Source organism: Gobio gobio (genome assembly GCF_949357685.1).
Source record: "Gobio gobio genome assembly, chromosome: 22".
In the NCBI taxonomy this organism is placed as follows: Eukaryota; Metazoa; Chordata; class Actinopteri; order Cypriniformes; family Gobionidae; genus Gobio; species Gobio gobio.
In genome coordinates this window covers 14310778-14332220 of record NC_137118.1, presented here as the reverse complement: position 1 = coordinate 14332220, position 21443 = coordinate 14310778, and the positions used below count along the sequence as shown (strand labels likewise).

General features: G+C 36.4%; 2 protein-coding genes across 2 annotated transcripts in view; one reads left to right on the top strand and one right to left on the bottom strand.

The window, feature by feature from the left end:
• Window positions 1-20: 20 nt before the first annotated feature.
• On the top strand, window positions 21-15399 carry r3hcc1 (R3H domain and coiled-coil containing 1). Its single transcript, XM_079804623.1, has 8 exons — window positions 21-332; window positions 443-596; window positions 2309-2446; window positions 2523-2958; window positions 11603-11775; window positions 11868-11938; window positions 12032-12127; window positions 14524-15399. Exons 4-8 carry the CDS (start codon window positions 2587-2589, stop codon window positions 14622-14624), a joined length of 813 nt encoding a protein of 270 aa, XP_079660749.1. The 5' UTR covers window positions 21-332; window positions 443-596; window positions 2309-2446; window positions 2523-2586; the 3' UTR covers window positions 14625-15399.
• The window catches only part of loxl2a (lysyl oxidase-like 2a), a 39085-nt gene continuing 32863 nt past the window's right edge, over window positions 15222-21443 (bottom strand). The window contains exons 10-14 of the mRNA XM_079804622.1: window positions 19722-19962; window positions 19492-19607; window positions 17753-17889; window positions 17571-17682; window positions 15222-16125 (exon numbers count right to left, since the gene is read on the bottom strand). Of these exons, the coding sequence (XP_079660748.1) occupies window positions 16061-16125; window positions 17571-17682; window positions 17753-17889; window positions 19492-19607; window positions 19722-19962 (671 nt within the window). The 3' untranslated portion in view covers window positions 15222-16060. The remainder of the gene's footprint in view (window positions 16126-17570; window positions 17683-17752; window positions 17890-19491; window positions 19608-19721; window positions 19963-21443) is intronic.

Sequence of the window (21443 nt, the reverse complement as noted above, 5' to 3'; positions counted from 1 at the left end):
CCGAAACTCTTAATGACGTCAGAGGTGTCAGTTAAATTCAGTGTTTTTAGGGTGTTTGCGCGGCTGTCGTTTTTAACTGGGATTTAATCGTGTTTGAATGTGTCTTTAAAGAGTGGCATACATTTATTTGTTTAAACCAGTCTCGTCTTGAAACGCGTATAATGTTAGTGAATGATGCGCTAAGCTAGTTGCTAATGTTTAAATTCGCGCTTAGATTCACGAGCAGATGTTTAATGTCAATCACTTAACCTCATATAAGTTACTTTTTTGTATTTGACGCATGAGCCCGTGGTAATAAAATAACGTTAAAGTGCCTTAATTTTAGGTTGAAGGTGAATTCATCTCTTTATTTTTACTTAACGAACACAAGCGACCTCTGTATTGTGATGTTTTAAACATGATGTAAGTTACGGATCCGCTCTTTAATATGAAATGAAATCAGGACTGAAAGCAAGTCTCTGTGGATAAAGATCATCCTCCAGCACCCTGGCTCTTCCTTGCGTCAGTGGCTGTTACCTCCCCAAACAAGAGACTGCATTTATCCATACAGTCCGCGAGGAGCTGGACGTTTTTCAACAAAAAAATGAGCTGAAAAGGTAACTTCATCACACATCTGAGGATGGGAACACTAACAGCCGTCAGTAATAATATTCACCAACATTATTAGGAAAGCTAGTCATTTTAGCAGGGTGCTGGGGCATTCTCTTTTATAAGTTTTTTGTTTTTGTGTGTGGTAGTTCCTTGTATAACTTATGGGTTATTATGGATAGGATGGGTTGTTGACGTGACATGGCATTTTCACTGTCACACAAGACAAAAATAAATATAATTAGTATTGTCATCATTTAAATGCAGTAATTGGTTATACGTTTCTTTGTCTTACATGGACCAGTTGATATAAAACCTTTGTCTTTAGATTTTTTACATTTATGAGCATGTCTCAAGCATGGTTCAATGAATTACAAAATTATAAAGAAAAGCATACAAATGTTAATAAATACCTCGGGCATATTTTTATTTTACAAGTGTCTATTTTAGTAAATGACAATCCATATATTTCTAAAAGCAACTTGATACATTTTGTCACTGAAAAAAACCATGTCCTCTGGTGTGACACCATATCCTGATTTTAAATCGGGCAATTCCACTGACAAGTTTAATTAGTTGAAGGACCCCATTCTGGGTCATGTTACTGTGAAGCCCATGACATGTGCACATGGTAAGATTTTGTCTCAGAGTTGCTTAAATATGTAACTTTTTTGGAATCACTATAAAAGTGTTTATTTCTGTTGTCCTTAGGTGTGACACCATTTTTTCTATGGCACACCAAAGGACACATTTAAGTAAATTTTTTCAAAAAACTGAAAGAATTGGTAAAGTTAGTGATATTTTCTCAAACATCCGACTTAACAGTACATAACAATATGCATTTTTTTCTTCTAAAGTGGTGTTTTAAAAAAAGTTTGACAATTTATTTTACTTCTACTTCAAACATTTTCTTCTATTGAAAATACTTTTACAGATTTTGTTTTCGTTTAACCAGGTTTTTAATGATTTATGTAGTCTTTTTTAATTCCAGAAATACATTTTTCTCCTTAAATATCAATCGTCATTAGAACAGAACACATTTTGCACATAGAGAAAACTAGCTTGATCCATAATTCATGAAGGTCCTTACTTTAAAGCTGTAGATTCTAATGTATACTTCCCCATATAATATTTATACTTACTAGTCTTGGTTATTGGTGGGGTTATATGTACAGTCAAACCAAAATTTATTCAGACACCTTCAACATTTTCTCACATTATCACAGTTTATTCGCTATAGTTTAGAAAATGGTAATAAAACATGACAAGAACTCTCAAGAAACTTTTAAATTGTGTCAGAACACATTAATCTTGATAATGTCAGATAACTTTGATAGAAAGGTATGTAATGGATTACAATCAACCAATCAGCTGTTAAATTTAAGCACACAATTTGATCATACCAATTTAGGTCAACCAATTACCAAGCAATGCTTAATTTTGTTCTGTCTGTGGTGTGAAATGTCACATTAACAATTAAAGAAAAAACACTCAAGCAAAACATGGTCAGGTCAAAGTGTCTGTTCCCACATTTTTATAAATTTTACTGGTATTAAGAATTTTTGGGTATAACGTCACAGTTTACTTTATTTTGCTATCCTCGCTTGCATAAATTAACTATAATGTCCTGCACCCACTAGTAAAAACATATATCTGGTTTCTGAATAATTTTTGACTGCAATATGCTATATTGTTATCTTTTAATAATTCCCAATTGTAGCATTCTACTCTTCCCGCCTGTCCCGAGCCGACTTCGCTTCTTGATTCACCAAACCACTGCTGATCTCCCCGACCTCTGCACCTTCTCTGTGGGTGAGGGCTGCGCCCGCAGAGTCGTGGTGTGCTATTCCGACCTCAGGTAAAGCTGCCAGATCTAATGTCACGTGACATGCTCACAGAGATTTGGTGTCTCATTATTGTGGTGCATCTGATAGATTGCCAGAAGAGCATCATACGGGGAGAAGTTCCCATGAACAAGCATGCAGTCGAGACAGGGAAATGGAGGACAAAGGCAACAGACGGAGAGCCAGACGCCCAGACAAGGCATTTTACGTTCCACGCCCTAGGAGACATAAGGTAGATCTGGGACAACCGAATCACAAGGAATCATCGGAGGATTCTGATGTTGTATCCAATCAGGAGACAGAAGATGACAGCACTGACCAATCACTGGCCGATCAGGATCAGGAGTATGTGCAGCTTTCAAGGTCCGGGCCTTCCCCTTGGCCTCCAGCCTGGGACCAGACTGTGTCTTTCTTCATGTCTTTAACATTAGATGACAAGGCAGATGAAAATTGTGCCAACAACACGGTCCTTCCCACTGATGCGACACTCCAGCAGCAGGGCTTTGATGAAGGTTTGCTCTCTGAGGTATTGTAACTTCTTGAGTCTCATACACTAATTGCTTGGATTATTCATATTTAAAGGCACAATATGTAAGAATTTTGGAGTAAAATATCCAAACACCACTAGAACCACTTGTGTACTTATATTATCCTAAATGTTCCAAGAATGTTGAAATCCAGAGAATTAAATATCAAATATTTTAACCAGGACACGGACCATGTCCGTGCGTCGCCTATCAATGACATTATACCCGCGTAGGCATGTTGCGATTAATTGCTGAAGCTTTTATCACGGTATACGGTATTATCACGATATTGAGTTGATTTAAGTTGCAAAAAAAGTGTTATCATACTATAACAGGTTTAATAACTTTCTTTTATTTAAATACAATAAAGCAATACACAAATAGGTAACACTTTACAAAAAGGTCTCACTAGTTAATGCATTAACATTAACTAACAGCTGCTTTTTTTAACCAACATTATCAAAGAACAATAACTTTTAACTAAAATGTAGCTATTTGCACTTTGTTAGTGTTAGCTCAGGTCCGTTAAATAATAGTTACAACTTTTGATTTGAATAATGTGTTAATAAATGCTTTAGAAGTATTTTTCATTGTCAGTTTGTTAATGAATGAACTAATGTTCAATAATGGAGCCTTATTGTAAAGTGTGTGTGACTGAACAACAAAGAATCTGAACATATTCAAACAATATCTAGGGCATGTAATTTAGTCCAGATTAAAATATAAAATGTTTAAGTTTGAAAAGGAATAGCCTTTAAGTCTTTAAGTATTAAGTATTTGGTTATGTAATGAGCACCGTAGCGAATACAGAAATCTGAATGGCTGTGTGTTTAGTAGCGCGAGTCTGATTTGTTTACGAGGGTTACCGGAGAAACGGCTGCATTTCTGCTGTTCCATCAGTGCCCTCTGCTGTCAGAGAGTGAATTGCTGCGTCCCAATTCGCCTACTTATACTATGACCTAAAAGTATGTACTCTTTTTGTGAAGAAAAAGTACATACTTTTGAGTATGCAAGCTTTGGGACATACTACTTCGTCATCTATAACGGACTCTGTTGCTTAGTTACGTGCATCCCATCACCGTTTAAACTGTCCTGTCAATCATCGTCACAGTTCAAATCCTCCACGTTCCAGTGTTAATTTCGTTGACGAATAATTTTCGTCATAATTTTCGTCAACAACCTTTTTTCCCTGACGAAAACGAGACGATAACTAAATAAAAAATAGTGTTAGATGACTAAAACTATAACGAAAATCAACTCTCATTTTCGTCAACAAATAAAAACGAGACGAAAATGTTAGGGAGGGACGATTAGGGAAGAGATCCAGTCAGAACTGATGTCCGCGCACATTTGATTTGGACGTGCTGATCTAACCGCTGGAGAACACGGCGCTGTTGCACGTTCTACAGGCTCACGCAAGCATCCCCAATCCAGCGCTCCAGAGCGGCTTACAATCAATGAATAACACACATTTATGCCAGGCAATTGTTTATGAACTAATGCTGATGAATAAGGACAATGTTTACTTTACGATGTTTATATAGTAATGTGTTTTAGACGGTTGTAGCATATTTTATCGCCCTCATCTGAACTTGAATGAGCTCCTACAACTACAATAGAGGCTCAGACATTTCCAAATAAGAGTCCCGGTGTATTTCCAGCTGGTTTATAATTAAAAGTCACGCATTATATATTCGTTTTTGCTTACACAATAAACTGTATTTAGTTTCATTCCCATTTAATTCATAGTCAGGAGGAAAGACCAGTATTTAACACATATTCAATAAAGTATCAGGGTTATAATAGTTCACTAAAACCATAAAAAAAATCTTTGTTACTTAAAATTAAATAAATGTTAACTGAAATAAAAAAAAAATAAAAAAAAAAAGTTATTTGAATCTTTAGCTCAACATGATATAGGCTACTAACTAAAACAGAAATACAAATTTTTTCTGTTTTAGATACAAACTATATGGATGTTTTTAAAAACAAACGAAAAAGTGAATTGAGCTCTCTTTTGTGAATTTTTAATGTTAAAAACAAAATTATGTCAAAATGTCAGTTCAAGTGACAGTCGGTTATGTAATACTGTAATAAATGCTTAATGTATTACAATTTAACTAAACTCATTAGATTTTAGGAGACTAACTCTACTGTAGATTTAGTCGACTAAAAGCTTATGATATTTAGTCGACTAAAACTAGACTAAAACTAAAAACAATTCAGGTGACTAAAATATGACTAAAACTAAATGGCATTTTAGTCAAAAGACTATGACTAAAACTAAATCAAAATATGCTGTCAAAATTAACACTGCCACGTTCAATTTAATTTCCTACCGTATCGGAGAGAAATGTAGTAGCACGTTGATCTACCATTCGTGGGACTTTTAATGCGGAGTCTCCTCTCATGTGTTTGCAAAGTTAATGGCCAAACGTATCATTACAAAAGTTCACAATGCTGCTGCAGGTTAAATATAATGTTGATAATTGATGATTTTTTTGTTAGGTTAAATACTGATGATTGCTCACTCAAACCCCTTTATCTAACCCTCTCTACTTAACCACTTAACCGTCGGACCCGCATAACCGTCATGTTTGTAGTTTTTTTAACACTTTTTGTAGTTCTAATCGAATCCTCGTCCATCTCGCAATGGGTTGTGGGCAATATCAGCCGTTATAGTGCACCATCCGGGAATCTTTAGAATACTCTTTTCAACATACTACGATTTGGGCTTACTAATTCTATTTTCGAATACTATTTAGTACGGATAGTATGCGAATTGGGACGCAGCAAATGTGTTTAACAATATCGTGCATGTTCATTATTGTGATATCGTATTACCATATTCCGGCAGATGTCTATACCCGCGTTACCCTCGATTTCCGAGGTTTTATTTTGTAGAAACCATGGAAACACCAAAGATGCTTTTATTCATTGTGTGTTTTATTAGACAGGTGAGCAACTGTTTGGATGCATTCATAGACAGAAAACTAATCATTGTTATACAGCTCAACACAGTTAGTCTTATTGTTTAAAGGAACACGCCGACTTTTTGGGACTTTAGCTTATTCGCCGTATCCCCAGAGTTAGATAAGTTAGATAGTCTGACGCACCCACCGCTAGCCTAGCTTAGCACAAAGTCTGGAGGTAAACAGCTCCAGCTAGCCGACTGCTCAATTAGTGACAAAATAACGCCAACATTTTCCTATTTACATGTTGTTATGTGTATAGTTACATCGTGTACTAACTAAGACCGACAGAAAATGAAAAGTTGCGACTTTCTAGACCGATATGGCTAGGAACTATTCTCTCATTCCAGCATATAGGGCCCTATAATTTCCGCGATCACGGAATCTCGGAATTGGCATATTAACACGGAATCTAGAGTTAACGCGGAATTTCAGACCGGGGGAAGCAAATCTGAGCGACACAACACCTCCCGTTATTTCAGCTCCCCCTTTAAAACAATGAAAGTATGGCGAAGCGGCTCTCCACGCCTCTGCTTTCGTCAGCGAAAAAGTTAAGAAACTCAACGCTAAGCCCTCAGTACCGAGCCGAGCAGTTCCCTCACGGGGAGTACTTGCTGTATTTTGCCTTGTTTTTAATGCACTTTAGTGTACTGTATGGGAAATAATGCCTTGGCTTAAATGAACTTGAGAGAAAACGAGATGCTCGGGTCAGCGCGTCTGATTCACATCATGTTCGGCAGAGGTAGATCTTAAAGTGACAGTAGCACTGATAATGTCTGTCATTAATGTTCAAAGAACAACGTGAACAGAGAAGATTGTAGCTTTAATTATGATTCATCTATATTTTACTTATTATTTATGCAGTTAAGAAAGGTGTTGATAACTTTATTCAATTTCTGTGTAGACTATGTCTGACAGGGAAGGCCATGGGTAAATATAACATTTATTATAATGGGTTTATGTAAGGATTGTTTTAAGTTCAATTAAATTAAAAGTAATTTTTTTAAAGCCTAATAAATGTTGAAATTGGTAGCTTTCAGTTATACTGTAATGTAACGTCATTAATGTTTCATAGAGACATTAGTATCAGTGACACTGGCCTTCATTCATAAATGAAACATGCCATTACAACACATATTTAAAATATACTGTCTTTAAATTGTTTCTTCATTAATTTGGAGAGTAACTGAAATTATTACAATATTAAAAACTCCAATGTTTTTAATTGCAATTAATCATGATTAATTACAGAAAAAAATGTGTTTAATTAGTTTTTTTTATTATTATCAATTCACAGCACTAATATTTTGTTGTGACTTGAAGTACTTAGAGTGCAGTGTTATGTTGCATCATGCGGTATTTGTCCTGAAAAGTAAATGTGATGTTTGTTACCTCAATAAATTTAAGGTCATTCCTATTTTATGTTTTATGTTCTATAATATTAACATTAAAACACACTCTTTTTATGACTAAAATAACAGTTAAGGGTAAAAAAATGAATTCCCAAAAATTAAAACGGAAAAAAAGGAATTAGCAAAAACTAAAACGGAAATAACGGAAAAATTTGGGAACAAATCAAACGGAATTTGGGAAAAAAATAAAACGGATTTCATAGGGCCCTAAATGGGTGCACAGGCACAATGATATTATGCAGCGCCTTAAAATAGGCTTACTTCCGTCAACGTGACAACCTGCTTGCACGCTGCTGGGGACTATTTTCAGGCGCTGTGTAATATCACTGCGCCGCTGCTCCCATGGTATGGCACAAAGTTCCTTGATTATTACGCAGGAATGAGAGTATAGTTCCTAGCCATTTCGGTCTAGAAAATCGCATCTTTACATTTTCTGTCGGTCTTAGTACACAATGTAACTAATCACATCCCAACATGTAAATAGGAAAATGTTGGCGTTATTTTGCCACTTATTGAGCAGTCGGCTAGCTGGAGCGTTTACGGTGGGTGCGTCAGACAGAGTTATGGCACGCACGGAGATGAGAATGGTATGTATGGTTCTAGGGCTGCACGATATGAGGAAAAGCTGCGATGTGCGATAACATTGTTTAATATTGCGATGATGATATGACTTGCGATAAATATTCAAATGTGAATGTTAGCTATACTGTTCCCATGTCTTAGTGCTTTAATAGGTCGTGTTCAGTGTTGGGCAGTAACGGAATACATGTACCGGCATTACGTATTCAGAATACATATTATTAGTAACTGTATTCCGTTACAGTTACAATTTAAATAGTTGATATTTAGAATACAGTCACATTGTTGAAATCAATGGAGGACATTAACCATAGCCTACTTCTCTGTTTCATGAGTTTATTTACTCTCTAAATAAATTAAGGCAACTCAATGCATTTCTCAGAACTCCCCAATATGAAAACGAAAAAATGCACAGTTTGCGTGATCAGTCGGAAGAGGAGCAGCGGGAGCTAGAGGTAGAGATGGAGCCAGAGCAACAGAGCCAGGGCAAGAAATCGTTTCTATCTTGGAAATTCAAACAGAATTTCATATTAAAGAAGGAGAAGGGAGAACGAAATATAACACGGCAGTGCAACTGTGCAGTGCCGCGGTGGTTGGGGTGGCGGCTATACACGCAGGCACGCCTATATATTTTTTTTATATAGCCTATATTATATATATAAATTCGTTATATATTCGTTAAATATATTATTCGTTTATATATTTTATATAAATTGAGATTGACATGTGTGTGTATATATATATATATATATATATATATATATATATTTATATAGGCTACCTCAATTAAATAGCCTACATTTTGAAAAAAAAAGGCTCAAACATGCGTGTTTATTTTAGTAGGCCTACTTCCGTCAGTGAAACAACAAACTACAGTCTGTAAAACATTTAAATAAATATCTGTAAATAATCGAAATATAAATAGTATTAGTTAAATATTAGTTAAAGAAAAAATTTGTTTATATTTCCTCACAGACGTGCGTCATGCCTCTTTGCGCTGAAAGGGAAGACACGAGCAGGAAAGAAGCATCGTTTTCTGATATCTTAATGTTTTCTCCTGATGTTCCAAAACTGATAGGCTACTTGTAGTAAAATGTGAAGAACGAAATTATCTTCCGCAGAGTCAAGAACTGAGGCTTTGTTTGATTATGCGCTTTGAGAGAAAGCGAAACTAAAAATCTCCGGCGTGTATGAAATACGCTAAAGGCTACACATAAATTTGACCAAGTCTAATAGCAAGCACAAACTGTGTTAAATAAAGTAAATTTTGAAGTAAAATGTATCTGTCCTACTCCGTTTTCTACTTTACCACAGTAAATGATGCAAATATAGCCTAGGCTACTCCTAAATTAATCAAACAAGGAAGACACGTTTAATCCCCTGTGAGAGACGTAAATTAGGATTTGGGGAAACAAATAAGAGATTCCATGTCCAGTAGAATAAAATGGAGTAAGCCTAAGCCTATTGTTAAATTTGAGGAAAATCGTGTGACCAGATAGCAAAACGCAAGCAATCTTAAATTTGTCTCACCACACAAAGCTTCCTCTCTCGTTCAGCCTGAATCCATGTTTCCATGGCTGCGATGTAACATTTAATTGCAAACCTATTATTTATTTTGTAAATGAAGCTTTGTGCTTCACTCGTGTCATTAATATTCACGTAAAACAGCATTCACAAACAGAAAAAGGTGTTTTGGCCGACCACCGCCGGTGCCCTGCTTAGTTGACGTGCAACTTTACATTCTCCTATGCGCTGATTTACCAGCCCAAGCGCCGTTGACCCCGTTGACGGCAGCTAAATATTTTATAATATATGTTTAGTAAGCAGGATTTGATGGCCGCATTCTTAGACTTATAAAATGCAATTCAATGCGGAAGTAATCCAAGTATTCAGAATACGTTACTCAGATTGGCGCATGTAATAAACAGTTTTCCCTTATTCATCGTGTCAGGCTGTCGGTTGCGATGTGTTCATCGCGCGAGTTCATATCGCGATGACGATGAAAATTCGATGTATCGTTCAGCCCTAGTATGGACTTACCTTACTTTAGGGGATACAGTGAATAAGCTAAAGTCCCAAAAAGTCGGCGTGTTCCTTTAAATCTCGTTTCCTTGATTTACTGTGAGTACCATGTTTTACCATGCCTAATATCGATCTAGCTTACTGCAGTGTGCAACAAGTGTCTCAAAGTAGCCGCAGAGCGAACGCACAGAGTAGCTTTATAACATAACTTTCAACACACTCAAATGTATCTATGATAAAACATCACCCCACATGCGCATGACCGGAATAAATCAAGGCGTCATCAAGCTACGCCTTTGTTTTAAATAAGCGACCTCTAGTGGTGAAAAGTACATATTGTGGCTTTAACACATTTAGGCCTGACGCGATTGGTCGATACAATCGACTGTGTCGACGCTGTTAATTAGTTGACGTCAATATTTTTAGACTGGGTAAGTTGGGTACAATATGAAATGAAATTGTATTAGTACCAGTACTTTAAGAAATAACTTACTGCTCTTATTAGAGTGCTGTCATTTTTATTTTGCCTCGATGTGTGACGGCAGGAGTGAGAACCTGTGTGTGAGCTCAGCTTCCACCGTTCACTAAACATATAATATATACGCGCAGCTCAGGAAAGACCGCAACAGAAGTGCGGCACGGCCGGTACATGCTCGCGCGCAAGCGTGCTGCCGGACTGTGACCTGAAGCGCCCGCAGCCGCGTACACGCCTTTCACTCAGAAAGATCGCGACGCCAGTTTTGCGGATTATTGGGTTTTTGAATGGTAAAAAAGCTGTACAAATGCACGTCCTGGCGAGTACTCGGGTAAACGCAGTCAGATATGTCTTTACTGAACGTATACAGAGTTGAATGAGAAATCAGGTGTTACAATGAATTTGATCCGTGCAGCTCTTAAAGGGCCGGAGCTCATATTCTGTGTGAAGCAGGGCAGGACAGGAACATGCCGGCTAAGTGAGTTTTGTTGGGGGGGGTTTTTAACCCTAAAACAACGATAAAACAATGAATAGTCATGTTATTCAAATACTTTTACTGTTTTTTTGCCATGGTATTGATTTAGTATCGGTATTGAGGTATTTTAGTCTGGTATCGTATCGAAGTCATAATTTTGGTATTGTGACATCACTATTCTATATAAAAAGTATTTGCTGATATTCTCTTTTTTTGTTATGTTGGTTTACAAATGTGTACCTTTTTACATTTTTACTCTTTTAGTTTTACATTTTTGTCAAGGGCTTGTATACATTTATACTTTTTTATAGTACACTACTGAATGCCAAAGTTGCAAGTTAAATTAAAAGTTTTTTAGTAAAATTGTTGAAAATTATTGTGATAAATTAGTCGATAGATTAATCGATAGATTAGTCGATAGATTAATTGATAAAAAATAGTCGTTAGTGGCAGCCCTAAACACATTTATAAGGTCACCCAGAGTGTGATTTTTGTGTATACATGTTTTCAGTTGGTCCTGCATTTTATTTTTATTATTTTCTGGAAATTTAGAATGAATATTAGTACGGAATTTGTTTGTTAACTTTCTGATTTCATGCACAAATTTGTGCGTACGCATGGTTGGGAAATGAGACCCGGTGCATCTCTTACCGTAATTACCATCATCTTTATTCTGTTTGTTTTTGTCATTCATTCTGTCTTGTTCAGATCAAAGCCAAACTCATATGTGGGGACATCACCATACTGAACACCTGCAATGATTTCCCTGCCTATGCAAACATCTGGCTTGACCCAGAGGAGTTCGGCCACGTCATTGAGATCTACAACTTTCCTTCCTTGTTTAAAACAGACGACCTTCTTGATGCTTTTACTGAATATAGGTAATACGTCACCCTTATAATGTGAGTGAAATAATAATAATAATACAAATCCATAAATCTGTTATCATAAATCGGTCTACTTCTGTTTCCAGTAAAGAGGGGATGAAGATCAAGTGGGTTGATAACACTCATGCTCTCGGTATATTTTCAAGTCAGTCGGCAGGTATTGTTTTATTAGGCAGTATTTTTTCCATTCACGGATCAAGAATGATCATCCTTTATACATAGTTTGACTGACACATTTATTTTTTTTCAGCTACACAGGCACTCTCTCTTAAGCATCCAATACTGAAGACCCGCACGCTGCTAGAGGGGAGCCAGAAAGCGAAGTGGAAAGCAGCCAGACGAGCAGGTATGAAGGCTAAGACAGAATAAATGTCTTTCAGAAATATGGTGATTTTTATATTAGAAGATTCGAGTGTCAATGAACAAGATAAAGGAAAACCTGGTTCAAACACCTGAGAAAGTCTGTAAAATTGTACTTTTTGTAATTATTGGTTTGCTATGTTTATAAAAAAATTTTTTTATAATAGTTTGTACCTTTTTATGAAATTTAAATTTTAAGTGGTGAAACAATTGATTTGTTAAATTGGTTTTGAAGAACTATCTAATCAGTATTTATTTAATCAAAAATACAACATTAATGTTGTAAAATGTATTACAGTTTTTTTTTTTCTATTTCTATCTAGTATATGTTAAAATGTAATTTATCTCTGTGATGTCAAAGCTACATTTTTCAACATCATTACTCCATTATTCAGTATCATGTGATAATTCAGAAATCATTATAATATGCTCATTTGATTCTTGAGCAATTTGAGCTACAGTAGCTCGTCTGTTTGATCGGACCACAAGGGCCAGCCTTCGCTCCCCACGTGCGTCAGTGAGCCTTGGCCGCCCATGACCCTGTCGCCGGTTCACCACTGTTCCTTCCTTGGACCACTTTTGATAGATACTGACCACTGCAGACCGGGAACACCCCACAAGAGCTGCAGTTTTGAAGATGCTCGTCTAGCCATCAAAATTTGACCCTTGTCAAACTCACTCAAATCCTTACGCTTGCCCATTTTTCCTGCTTCTAACACATCAACTTTGAGTACAAAATGTTCACTTGCTGCCTAATATATCCACCCTCTAATAGGTGCCGTGATGAGATTATATATATATATATATACACCAAGTGCAAATAGCGTGCCTTGTTGGCAAGTGCTATTCACACTACCTCTGCCTAACAATGCCTGTTTGGGCCAAACAAGATTAAAAGAAGCGCATATTTCAATCAGTGGTGTAGTCAGTAAAGCGTAATGTTCAAGGATCTAGGTTTTGACGTGATCGACCCAGGTTCGAATCCGCCTTTTGCCAAGTTCACTCTTCTCCCTTTTCCCATCACATATCACATCGGAAAGGCATTTACTTTCAATAAAAATTAAGAAAATGTTCTAAAAATGATAAAGTGCCTAAAGAAATGCTTCATAATAATAAAAGGATTTATTGGACAGGGTTAGGGTTAAGTGTAGGGGGGGCTTTTATTGTCCCATTAAGGCGGCATCCATTTAATTTAATAAAATAAATATAATAATTTACACTCTGTTATTATTGCATCCTGTTAATGTACAACAATATTGAGGTGCAAATAGTATGTATCTGTCAAAATAAAGTATAAATTGCATGTAATTACTATTTACACATATCGCAAAGAACAGCTACTTTTATATGGTGTAAATAGAATACATAGCATCTACAGATATTTGCACTTAGTGTAAATATCATCTATTGCTAAGAAAATGTTATTTTCACTGTGTAAATAGAATCTAGTTCCTATTTACGCTGGGTGTAGTTAGCCTTTATATATCTTTAGCTGCTGCCATATATATATATATATATATATATATATATATATATATATATATATATATATATATATATATTTTATACAGCGCTGGAAAAAATTAAGAGACAACTTAATATGGATTTCTCAATGTTAAGTGGTCTCCTAATTTTTTCCAGAGCTGTATATATATGTGTATATGTATGTATATGTGTGTGTGTATATATATAATAATATATATATATATATAATAATATAATAATATTTCTGCTTGTTAGTCTCACCAAATGATTAGGAGGACAGACTTTTTTTTTAAAATATTCAGCAGTGAAGTTGTTTTGATAAAAAAAAAATGGGGGAAAAAGTGCTTTTTAATAGTCATTTTTTAACTTTTAAAAGTTGCATTACCCTGAAATTTTTCGTGGTACAAAAATATCACAATTAATTTGAATTGGGAAATTAAAAAAATAAGATCATCATCGATGTGTATAGCTTGCGATAAAAAAATAAATATATATACTGACTATAATATATAAATATATTATATATTATAAAAAATATATATACTCGTGATGTCGTGACCGCATCACCACCTCGGGTGTGCATTATTCTAATAATTCAACGGCCTGTCGTCAATTATTCCTTACATAAATACATTTTTTAACATGCATGTATTTTTAAATAATTGATAGATAGATAGATAGATAGATAGATAGATAGATAGATAGATAGATAGATAGATAGATAGATAGATAGATAGATAGATAGATAGATAGATAGATAGATAGATAGATAGATAGATAGATAGATAGATAGATAGATAGATAGATAGATAGATAGAAACAAACATCATGTCCACATAATGAACAAGTTTAAATGAGAATATATCTGAGTATGATGTTGTTGTGTGCCCCATACAGAGTTCATTCAGCCGGTGAAGGAAAGGCCGCGGACGGACACAGAGGTGGCTCGCAGGATGGTGACCCGAGCACTGGGGTTGAGAGGAGTCTTGAAGAAATGACTCCAACTGAACAAATCCACACGAGTTCCTGTCTTGTTTTTATTCGTTCAAATGACAAATGTCCTCGGCATCAACTACAACACCATCCAGACTGAGAAGCGGAGATGCTGCAAAGCTTTCTTTTAGCTTCACAGGAAGCGGAAAATCTAAAACACATGAAATGTATTTTGACACCCAAGTTAAATTTTTTTGAGTTCTGTACTATTTTAGGAAAATAGTTTGTTAAATAATCATTTGAGAATTTCTCGAGTGTTTATTTATCCAACCAAATTATTATTATTATTATTTTTAGCAGGAAACAGCCTTGTTTGTTTTCTCATGCTCTCATGAACATGACATCAAGTTCAAACTATTTTTTTTTTTTTTACTTTAAATCTTATTTTAATGACCGGTAGGCTATTTTGCTCATTTTGAAGCAAGTAGTGAAATGTCACTGTTTAGTGTAAGTTGAATGTGACCGTGGTTATTAATAAGCATGTCTTGATTGGATTTCCTGAAAATGGCTCCAGGACCATAATATTGAATCTAATAATTAAAGACTGTGATCATAAGAAGTTCATGCCGCTTCTGTTACTTCATGTTTAGCTTGTGTGTAATTTAAGATTGGAGTGGAGTCTAAGTTTCTACTATATTTGTCTTATTTTTGCACTGATGTTTTAAAATTGTTTGATAATTCAACTTATTACATTTTGATTAAATGTTTGTTGTTGCGGTTTTGATTTCTGTCACGTCTTTGTTTCCACACATTTTAGCACTGGAAATACATGGGTAATACAAATAACGCACATGAATCGCTTTTAATATAGAAAACAATGCAATGGTTTGACCAAATGTGTTGTTCAGTCATAAACACATTGTATGTTCTGGAAACCATTGAACTGGTCATAGGTACCCTCGTAAAACGGAGGGTAGATGCGTCACAAATTTGCAACAAATTCTTACAGTTTCACATTGCATACACAAAATATAATCCCTGACTGAACACAATAAATTACTTGACATGCTTGCTGAATTAACCACAAAAGAGTCTGACAGCCGCAAGTGGGGTTGGGTTTATGAAACTGCAAGCTTTGCGATACTATGAGTTGTAATGCAGAAAGAATCTAAAAGTTTAAGGAAGATCCAAGCTTGAACATTAAAGCATGAGGCTGTAACCACTACAACAATAAACTAGCATTTCAAACATAGAAATGCAATAAGTACAGTACATTTAAATAGCTTCTGAACAAAGCAAGCTTGATTTAGCGAGGACCGTGAAAACATGAGCTATACTTCAACCTAACGACTGTGCCTATATTTGGAGGTCGGTTAACAGAGCAGCGGTCGCTGCCTTTTGAAGTGCTGGAGTCTCTCTAGTGGTCAGTCATATTTGAATAGTCTTGAGTGACAGTCCGCAGCATCCTCCACTGAGAGCCTTTGACGTTCCTCACCGTCTCCTATCTGAGGTGCAACTGGTTGCTCATTCCGGGGTATTCGTCCATGTCTGAACTCCGCGAGCCACCTGGAAAGTGGTAGAGGTGGTGTTATTCACTTTCGAAACTCCCAATTAATTGAACCAATTGCTTCGCAAAATAAATCATTGTTTCAAAGCTCTCAAAATGCCAAAACCGTGTAACAAACTACACTACCAGTCAAAAGTTTGGACTCATTAAGATTTTTTTTTATGGTTTTGAAAGAAGTCTCTTCTGCTCACCAAGGCTGCATTTCTTTGATCCAAAATACAGCAAAAACAGTATTTTTGTGAAATATTTTTACAATTTAAAAGAACTTTTTCCTATTTGAATATATTTTATAATGCAAATTATTTCTGTGATTCAAAGCTGGATTTACAGCATCATTACTCCAGTCTTTAGAGTCACATGATCCTTCAGAAATCATTCTAATATGCCGATTTGATGCTCAAGAAACATTTATTATTATTATTATCAGTTTTGAACAGTTGTGTACAAAACTTTTCAGGATTATTTAATGAATAGAAAGTTCAAAAGAGCAGCATTTATCTGAAATATAAAGCTTTTGCAACATTATAAATGTCTATCGTCTGATCAATTTAATGCATCCTTACTGAATAAATGTATTAATTTCTTTAAGCCCCCCCCCCTCGGAAAAAAATCTAACCGACCCAAAACTTTTGAACAGTAGTACAATGTTACAAAAGCTTTTTATTTCAGATAAATACTGTTCTCTTGAGCTTTCTATTCATCAAAGAATCCTAAAAAAAAAAATGACATAACTGCTTTCAACATTGATAATAATCATAAATGTTTCTTGAGCAGCAAATCATCATATTAGAATGATTTCTGAAGGATCATGTGACACTGAAGACTGGAGTAATGATGCTCAAAATTCAGCTTTGCATCACAGGAATGAATGACATTTTAAAATATATTCAAATAGAAAACAGTTATTTTACATTTTAATAATATTTCACAATAATACAGCTTTTTTTTGTATTTTAATAACATAAATGCAGCCTTGGTGAGCAGAATAGACTTCTTTAAAAACATAAAAAAGATTCCAAACTTTTGAATGGTAGTGTACATAAAATATGTGTAAACCAATTGCAAATATTTTATTGAAAGTGTAATCTATTACATGCAGTTAACAAATAATCTAATACCATTAAATATGAATAGTCTATTATGTGTTCTTTTGTATTAATTTGCATGGTTTGTTTTATGGAGTGCTTGGCTAAACTGGCCAATAAGAGATAAAACTGATCTGAGATCAGGTAAAAACCATTCAGACACTGGTTCATGGGTTCGCAGAGATCATCGTACTCTAACGGCAAAGCACTTCAAAACTGTGGTGACGTAACAAATCCTCGTTTGATCAAACTGGTTTGAAACAAATGTTTCGAAGCTTCACAAAGCGCCATCCCTACTTCTAATGTTTTTTAAACTGTCCTGGCAGACTTTCATTACAGTATTTTCCTAATCAACTCACCTGTATGACAGTTGTACGTCCATATCCTGTATCCATCATAGCGGCACTTGCACTTCAAGACATTGTTGGTATAATCTGATTCGGCTACGTCATAGTTAGGATTGATTACAACCTGTGTGACAGAGTCATGTTAGTAAAAAAAAAACAATTGTGTTTTTAGTTCACTTCAGTTAAAACGGTACCTGGAAAATATAGTCTCCCGGTTTCACATCAGTGACATCGATCCACTGACAATCAATGTCATGTCTGTAGGTGTCCCAGCAGCCAACAGTGATGCCTTGTTCACCAAAGTTGGCACAAAGATACCGTTTCTGAATACCTGGATCAAAGAAACCAACCAATTAGATCTTCGAGCTGAATAATGACACTGTTTGCTTCTGTAGAGCTGTTCATGGATGAATCGGTAAAAAAAATTGACCCTAAAAAGATGGACGACGCGCCTTCACTCTCTCCTATTGAAGTAAGTGAAGCCGCCAGTGTCCAATTACGGCGATGACATCTTGGGTCTCGAGTCTGCGCAGTAGCAACTTTGAGCCCGAGTCTACGTAGTAGTGAGTGCGAAGTGGAGCCGCGTTATCAAGGTCCCCGCCGAATCAACAACTTTTTGTGAAATTAAGCTCCAATCTCCTCCCGAAGTTCCCGAAAATGTCCGTTGGTGCCTCAGTGACTACTTCGCTCAGAGAGGCTGTCAATCTCAGCAGTCAATCATGACGTCAGACCCCCGTTTGTATTGATTTTTTTAGTTTGTCTATGTCCCATTACATTACATGGAGAGGGCGGAGTTTATGACCTATACTGCCACCTGGGGGCGATCGAGGAGCTTCGGCTTCACTTTTCAAGACTCGTGTGGCACACTTGGGATGAATATAACTCGTTTCATAATTGATCAACTTTACAAACAAACTTTACTAAACTGAACTGACTTGAGCTGAATAAAAACACTATTGTCCTTTTTACAGCTGCTTTACAGCAGACTTTACATTTTATGAAGTTTGCAACATAGATTCTGTATCTATCTTTTATTACTGTGAAGCTGCTTTGAAACAAACTGTAATGTATAAATATGACTATTTCATTAAAAACTGATGGATCAAAGATGGCGCATTCTTATTTGTCGTCTTGTGCTGCGTTCACGCCATGTCGTGACCACACGTGACATACTCCGACTCAGAATGATGTGTTTCTATAGCAACCAATTCAATCTGCAGCAGTCAGGTGGTACAAGTCAGAACGCTCCGAAAATTCAGAGTTAACAAGTTGTAATTACGAGTTCTACGAGGACGTGAACGAACGCTTTTTACAAGTCACAAATCTCGACATGGCGAGAATGCACCTTTGAACTAGTCTTGCGTAGCCACACCTTCAGAATGACGGCAGAATGTCTGGACTCTTTCACAGCTTTCATTGGTCGAGGACCGCCCAAGTGGACATTTGACTGACATGTAATGCAACAAATCACAGTGCGTTTTGTTCATGTTTAGGGGCGTGAAAATGTAAATTCGATGTGTCTGCAATCTATAAATTATTCATTCAAGAACGTTGAGCAAGTTTACTGCAACAATGGAGCCGCGAACTTCACATACTTTTGAAAATCCAGCATTTAGTTGATCCTGGTAGGCGCTCAATGTCACAGTTGTAAACACAATGGCGTTCTTCTTCCACGAGGGAGTTTGGATTGATGCCATCTGTTTCTAGGCGGATCGTTAAAGAACGCAACACACTCGTCTCGCGGACATCTTGTAGAATTCGACCAATCAGATGACGACTTCGAAACTCCTGAAGTGTTTCCAGATAAGTGTGCCATACGCATCAGATATTCAGCCAACGGTCCGTGGGCGTGTGACGTCTGAGGCTGAGATTACCTTTGAACTAGTGTTGAGTAACTTTAGCGGTATTGGACCATCTCGTAAAAAGTTCTCACCTTCGTCACATTGAGTGTCCTCTAGACAGAAACTGGCCTTGTGACCCTCCGCCACCTTGGTGCCGTTCAGACTCAGCAGGTCATAATGTGTAAAAACCTCCATGCTGTGATAATGCCTGTACACAGAGACACGACAAAACAATGATTTTTAGATGTTTGTAAACGTTGCCATACTGGCATCGTATGTTAGTGTATATCTTTGTCGTTCACTAAGCTGTTTATGGTCTTGCCTGTGACACTCGTGCCAAGTCCAGGCATGGTAACCCATTTTGGGTCTGAAGTCAGCTTGGCCGACGTTGTGGATCTGGGAGGAGAAGCGGAGCAAGCGGCGGTAGGAGCCGTGGTCGTTCTTTTTCGCCGTGCTGGACAGGCAGTTCTCCTCTAGGGCGCACTCTAGAGCGTACATGGGCCGGTCCTCCAGATAGGTGGTCTGCTCCACCAGCTGAGCATTTAGCACCAGGTCAGGAGCCGCTGTGAGCGATAAGATCAGAGGTCAATTCCTCCATGCATATCAGTAAAGACAATCAGGTCAGACGGGCTTAGTTGGTCCTGAAGATCTACCATCCTATGTTAGTTTTTAAAAAATAAATTTAATTCACATTAAAGCCATGTTCAGAATAGAACACTAGCATACAGCTTACTACATACTGCACAGTTTTTTTGTCTTTATTTTTTTTATCAGTGCACTGCCGTTGAAAAGTTTGGGTTATGTTTTTGAAAGTCGTCTTTTATGTTCACCAAGACTGCATTTATTCGATTTTTTAATAAATAGAAAGTTCAGAAGAGAATGTATTTTGGGACTGTGATATGATCAACACTCAGAAAAAAAGGTACAGTGGAGATACTCAGAGCAGCTCTCTAGGACCGAACTTGCCTACCCCTGACTTAGAGGTACAAAAATGTACCCTTAAGGGTACCACCCCAGTGACGGCCACTTTTGAACTCTTTTTTTGAAAGTGAAGACTGGAAAGATATCCATCAAATTGTTCAAAAGATCATTGGAAAATATTAAATTTTTATTTCGTGTTTATCTTTTTAACTGTAAAGCTGATTTACATCTTGAATGTGTGTTGCATTTCTGTACCTATTTGTCCCTTCTGTTAATATGTGGTTGAGTCAAGTTGCTTCCCTTTTACCATAAGAGAAACTTTTGATTAACTTATAATTAAAGGAACACTCCACTTTTTTTGAAAATAGGCAAATTTTCCAACTCCCCTAGAGTTAAACAGTTGAGTTTTACCGTTTGCGAATCGATTCAGCCGATCTCTGGGTCTGGCGGTAGCACTTTTAGCATAGCTTAGCATAGATCATTGAATCTGATTAGACCGTGAGCATCTCGCTCAAAAAATGACCAAAGAGTTTCGATATTTTTCATATTTAAAACTTGACTCTTCTGTAGTTACATTGTGTACTAAGACCGATGAAAAATGAAAAGTTGCGATTTTCTAGGTCGACATGGCTAGGAACTATACTCTCATTCCTGCGTAATAAACAAGGAACTTTGCTATTGATATTACACAGCGCCTGAAATCGACATTTTTCATTTTCCGTCGGTCTTAGTACACGATGTAACAACAGAAGAGTCAAGTTTTAAATAGGAAAATTATCGAAACTCTTTTGTCATTTTTTGAGTGAGATGCTAACAGTCTAATCAGATTCAATGATCTATGCTAAGCTATGCTAAAAGTGCTACCGCCAGACCTGGAGATCGGCTGAATCGATTCGAAAACGGTAAAACTCAACTGTTTAACTCTAGGGGAGTTGGAAAATGAGCCCATTTTCAACACAAGTGGAGTGTTCCTTTAAAGGCCTGTTCACACCAAGGACGATAACTATAAAGATAACGATAAAGATATTATTTTAAAAAATCATTCTTAATATTCAAAAATAGCACAGTTTACATGATAACGGCACAGAGAAACGACTTGGAATCACTTTCAGAATGATTTTAT